Below are 5,721 nucleotides of genomic sequence, written 5' to 3'. Positions count from 1 at the left end.
CCGAACTGTACGAGAAAGGGGCGGGGCTTACTAGATCTGCTGGTTCATGAGAAAATCAGCTGGCAGGAGGAGGGGTGTGATTCTACACAGATGGTCTTGTTTAAAATATTTATTCAATTATTTATGTCAGCGCATTACTACTTAAATAAGGTTACAATGTCTTGTTACACAACACGTATGCCTATAAGTGTTTCTTCATTTGTTTTCTTTCAAACCTCCATAACCCTTTTATTTTTAGATGTCCCATTTATCACATTGTTTTGGAAAAAAAGGAAGAAAATCAATAAACAACATTCAGTAAAAAAAAAAACTATAACATTATCTTCCTAAAACTAGAGGGCAGCACTGGTGCAGCGAGCGCATTGTATCACACACACACAGACAAAATGAGTTCAATGCTCAAGTACATATCCAGACCTTTCGCGAGAAAAACTTCTGCAAAAATGCATTACACCACTGGGGTAAACATTAGACTTTTGCCCAGTTACAAATGCTCGTTTGAAGATCCAGTGCACGTGACCGTAAATGGATTAAATCCGCAACAACGCGTGAAACTGCGCTCAAAAGTCACGGATGACAATGGCCTTGTTTTCCAGGCTTCGGCCACCTACGAGGCGGACGACAATTGTCAGGTTGACCTCAGCCGCCACCCCTCGCTTGGTGGCAGCTTTACCGGTGTCGAACCAATGGGCTTATTCTGGGCATTGAAAGCTGATACGGAAGCCTGCAAGTTCGCAAAAACAGACGTGACGCGTCCTGCTCTTGTTGACATTGAGGTTTTGAGCAACGATAAAGTCATCGCTCAAGCGACGAACGAGAGACACTGCATGGCCAATGGTGTCCGGAGAGTTCCTGTCACAGAAGGCAGGATCAGAGGAACTTTGTTTCTGCCACCCGCCGGTCAGTTGTGTTTCTGTAGTGAATAGTTTCAACGCACTGCGTGTATTTTTTTGTATGTTGAACAATGTATTAGGTCGATTTCAACAGTTTATTATTTTGCCGTTCTCAGACTTAACAGTGTATTGGTCAATGAATGACTTGAACCACTGAATTGATGTCCTTTAGTCGTATTCTGCGTCTTAAAGCGCCCCTCTGTGGCGAAACGGGGAAGGTGCAAGTGGCGTATTCTGTATTGTATTTAATACTGTAACGTTCTGTTGTTAGGCACAAGGCTCAAAATGCTGGGGTTTTATTCAGGAATGCCTGTTAAAATGCAAATAAAGGTCATAATGCTTATATGTTTGATTTTCAGGTACAGGACCATTTCCTGGGATTCTGGATACATATGTTTTCAGAGGATTCCCTTTTGAGTTGAGAGCTGCTCTTTTGGCAAAACAAGGGTTTGCGGTGCTTGCCTTGGCCTTCCAGGGTTACCAAGATTTACCCAAAAGGGCTGAAAAATTTCACCTGGAGTATTTTGAAGAGGGTATAACATTTTTGCGACAACAGCCTGAGGTCAGTATGTACAACCATTGGAAGCTGTAAAGCCTATTATTATATGAAATCAGTGATACAAAACCCAATCCCAATCTAAATTTACATTACATTTAAATAATCTACGTCAGTCAATTCCTGCACTTCTTTCTCTTTATTCACAGGTCAAAGGCCAAAAAATAGGCCTAATTTCCATCTCAAAAAGTGGAGATCTCGCTTTGTCAATGGCAGCTTTTCTGCCTGGTATATCGGCTACTGTTTGGATCAACGGATGTAATGCCAATACTTTGGTCCCTGTGTACTACAAAGACATGTGCCTTCCACCCCTGCTGTTTGACATTGCAAAAGCAAAAATAACACCATCAGGCATGCTAGATATTGGGGATGTTATGCATGACCCCATGTCCAAAGAAGGGCTCCCTAGTGTTATACCCATTGAGTGCAACACCGGTAACTTCATGTTCATAATGTCAAAAGCTGACAGAAATTGGCAAAGTGCGTATTATGCGAGGCTAGCATGCGACAGATTGAAAGCACATGGGAAAAATAACTATGAGCTGGTGGCATATGAAAAGGCTGGTCACTTCATTGAGTTGCCCTATATGCCATTTTGTGTCGCAAACTTTCATGGTGTCGCAAGCAAAGTGGTTTACTTTGGTGGGGAGCCTAAGGCCCATTCCGAGGCACAGTTGGATGCATGGCCAAAGATTTTGAATTTTTTTAGAAAACACTTAGGAGCTACTAATCAAAGATCTATGCTTTGAAAGCAGGGGTATATATATGACACTAAAGGGAGATCAAGACCTGCACCCTTGTTCTATTAAGATTCTGATTGTATTTTTCTAATATATTAAGTCATTAAGAATTAATCAAGCCAGTGTTTGATTATGTATCATTTGCTTCTAATCACTGGTTTTATTATTTATACAAAGTAGTATGCGTTATCTTTGGATATTATTCATACTACCTTTTCATATTTGTACACTAAACTAAATCTCATAGAGATTTGTTAAAATACAAATTGGTGTTAGCTTCAGTGCTCAAATTGAAGGGGGCCTGGGGGGATCCGGGACCCCCCATAAGGTATTAGGGACCCCCATAAGAAGTAAAAAATAGACTTAGGGGTACCCTCAGATATTTTTATTTGAGTAAAAATGATAATGACAAATGTGATTAAATTCATGCAATGGATATGGTAAATTTTGTGAATTAATTATTTACAATAATTTATATTAAATTTGTTTATGGGCTAGTTGTCATGTCTCTTTAAATTTTCAATGCCCCGCCCCAGGTCTATAGACTGCTAAGCGCAGGACATAGTTGACATGACTGCTTGATTGGAGTCGCTCCGGTGAAGCTAACTTCAGCTAAAAGATGGAGAATAATAAACCTCCACTCGCAGTCGGGAAGAGGAAGCTTCTACTTTTTTGAGGGGTCATTTTCTCTCTCTATATATCTTTCCACTATATTTATCAACTCCATGTCGGGGCTTTTGTATTCCTTGCGTAAATTATTATTAGGCCTGGTTCAGGGGTGCTAGATATCGATGAAGATGAGTGACAGCTTTTTAGTTATTATAAAGGGAGTGCTCGTTGTGCGGTTTCTGTGCTATATATAATCCATTCAGAAATGTATAAAACTTGTTTTTCATGCTGCTAAGACCAATGGCCACATACACACTGCAAAGTTTCGGGAATTACATCGGCATTCACTCTTGAAATAGCTATGATTGACATATTGATAGCCATAGTTAGTTCCTGAATAAAGCAGACTTTTGGACTGAAATGGTTGAATAGTCTGCTGACTGACAGACTCACTCATATCAGTCCCTTGCTGCCACCTACTGAACTATGTAAACTGCACTGAAATCGTTGAAAAATCCCCACAACACTAACACACAGACTGACAGCCGGTCTTGTCACAATTTATATTTTTAATATCGAATAAACTAGTTTCTTGCATTTAAACAAGTCTTTTGGAACAAACATTATTATCACAAAGTGTCAATCATCCAGTTGTTTTTAGGGAAAATAGTAAATACATAATGCTAGAATTATTCTGTTGGACGTACACTACTGTTCAAAAGTCATTTCTGTTCACCAAGCCTGCATTGATTTGATCCAAAATACAGTAAAAGAAGCCTGTTTTTAATAAATAGTATATAGTTATGCATATTATGATCAAATATATTGTGTATTTTGTATAAATTGTATATTGCGAGACTAACCCCCACCCCCACCAAAAAAAAATCTTATGGTGGGGACCCCCAACATCAATTCGAGCACTGGTTAGCTTCCTTCCTGTTTTTGCATTCATTCACTCACTTAAGGTCCATTTTGTTGTACAGCCTCGAGTCTCCTTTTCACAGCAGCCTTGAGGATCTCTTCAATCTTAATAGAGTGAAAATGTGGGTTATTTCTTGAATCTTTTTGATTTATCAACATGTTTCTTCTACATGAAAGCTGATGAGATCCTCTCTTCACACACCCTCAGCGGTACTTACAGCAGATATTTTAAAGAGGACTTTGACATCGACACACTCCATCGGCCATTGCGTTTAACCTGGACCGGTTAGAGGAGGCTCTTCCTGTTGATTAACTGGAATAGATTCATTGTTTATATAGAAAGGGTTACAATCATTTGCAGTGCCATTGCCCGGTATTGATCATTGTAATTTGTGAGATGAATTTTTGAATGAGCAGGCCTGCCTTCTGCTGTTTGGAGTAGAATTGGAGAGATACAACACGAATTCTGCAATTGTTGGGACGTTTTTTTATTTTATTTGAATAAAGTGAAAATTAAAAGACTTCTAAATCACATGAGCCAATTTTTTATTTACAATTGAACATAGAGAACATAACAAGCATTTAAACTGAGAAATTTAAACATTTTATGCACAAAATGAGCTCATTTCAAATTTTATGCCTGCTACAGGTCTCAAAAAAGTTGGCACGGGGACAACAAAGGGCTGAAAAAGCAAGGCATTTTTAAAAGATTCAGCTGGGAGAACATCTAGCAACTAATTATGAACATGATTAGCTATAAAAGGGATGTCTTGAAGTAAAGATGGGCAGAGGCTCTCCAATCTGTGAAAGCGTGCCTAAAAAGATTGTGGAATACTTTAAAAACAACGATGCTTAATGTCAAATTGCAAAGGCTTTGGAAATCTCATCATCTACAATGCATAACATCATCAAACGATACAGAGAAGAAATCTCTGAGTGTGCGTAAGGTAAAAAAGGCCGAAGACCTTTGTTGGATGCCTGTGGTCTTCAGGCCCTCAGATGACACTGCATCACTCATCGGCATGATTCTGTATATATAAGGGCCCAGGAATACTTCCAGAAACCACTGTCTTCCAGAAACCAACGGTGACACGATCCCCCATGTGTTGGTGTGCATTCGGGTTTGGTTTAGGTCCCCACCGGGATATAAAAACATGTCCAAACACACACATCACGTGACTGATTTCCTAGAACATCACCATGCAGTTGAGCTGCTCGACAAAATAAAATATAACATTGTGAGGGCAGAGAAGACTACAGAACGGCGATGGCGTGTGCCAAGAAACAAGCAAATCTTTAATTTTGGCAGAAGACGATGAAAGGTAACTTTAGTGCGCGAGTACACGGAGACGAAAATGTAACGTTACACCTATAACTCATGATATAAAAATCCGGATTATCACAACAAGCATGCACAGTTTTTCGTGATTCTGCTATTGCGGCATAATCTTAATCAAAGTCAATGCAAAGATAGCAAAAATGAATTTTATCAATGTGTGATGCATTATTTTTACGAGGATAATCAGATGTTGTCTGTCGCTCATGTGAGGTCAGTGAGTGGTCATGTGTGAACCTTTCTTACTTGCTGCTGCCTCACAGTGCCAGGACCGGGCGAAGCAATAATATCCTTATTATGTGACCGCGTAGTGGAGCAATACTGTTTTTTATCCCTTGTAAAAAAAACATCATCCTTTAGCAAATGCTTCCCGTCAGCGCGCTAATCTTGTCTTTCAGGCTTATTGCTTGAATGGTAAAATACACATATAATTATGTCAAAATGTCTGTAGAGTTTTTTTTAAACACAATCGGGTATGAAGTAAACAAACAGTTTTTGTGACGTGTATTACTGGATCCGCCACAAGTCTGTGCCAGCAGCTCAGTCACACCAGCAGTTATTAGGCCACTGGCTGTTTATGTTTACTTAAAAATTTACTTCAAAACCTTTCATTTTTTATTTAGACTATATTAGGTTAAACCTTATCAATTATAGTTATTACGTATT

General features: G+C 39.2%; 1 protein-coding gene across 1 annotated transcript; it reads left to right on the top strand.

Moving 5' to 3' along the window:
• The first annotated feature begins 333 nt into the window (after window positions 1-333).
• Window positions 334-4,251, top strand: acot20 (acyl-CoA thioesterase 20). The gene is made up of 3 exons (XM_057352464.1): window positions 334-900; window positions 1,253-1,455; window positions 1,599-4,251. The coding sequence occupies exons 1-3, from the start codon at window positions 387-389 to the stop codon at window positions 2,196-2,198; spliced, it is 1,317 nt and encodes a 438-aa protein (XP_057208447.1). The 5' UTR covers window positions 334-386; the 3' UTR covers window positions 2,199-4,251.
• The last annotated feature ends 1,470 nt before the right edge of the window (window positions 4,252-5,721 follow it).

The sequence above is a fragment of the Triplophysa rosa genome, linkage group LG15 (genome assembly GCF_024868665.1).
Source record: "Triplophysa rosa linkage group LG15, Trosa_1v2, whole genome shotgun sequence".
Lineage (NCBI taxonomy): Eukaryota > Metazoa > Chordata > Actinopteri > Cypriniformes > Nemacheilidae > Triplophysa > Triplophysa rosa.
Note: the sequence above shows the minus strand (reverse complement) of the source record. Positions and strands in the feature narration are given on the sequence as shown.

Bases quoted from the DNA above. Each gene is read 5' to 3' on its own strand.
- acot20 (XM_057352464.1), top strand. From the start codon at position 387: ATGAGTTCAATGCTCAAGTACATATCCAGACCTTTCGCGAGAAAAACT. The intron at 901-1,252 runs GTCAGTTGTGTT...TTTGATTTTCAG, and splicing joins TTTGTTTCTGCCACCCGCCG to GTACAGGACCATTTCCTGGG. The intron at 1,456-1,598 runs GTCAGTATGTAC...CTTTATTCACAG, and splicing joins TTTTGCGACAACAGCCTGAG to GTCAAAGGCCAAAAAATAGG.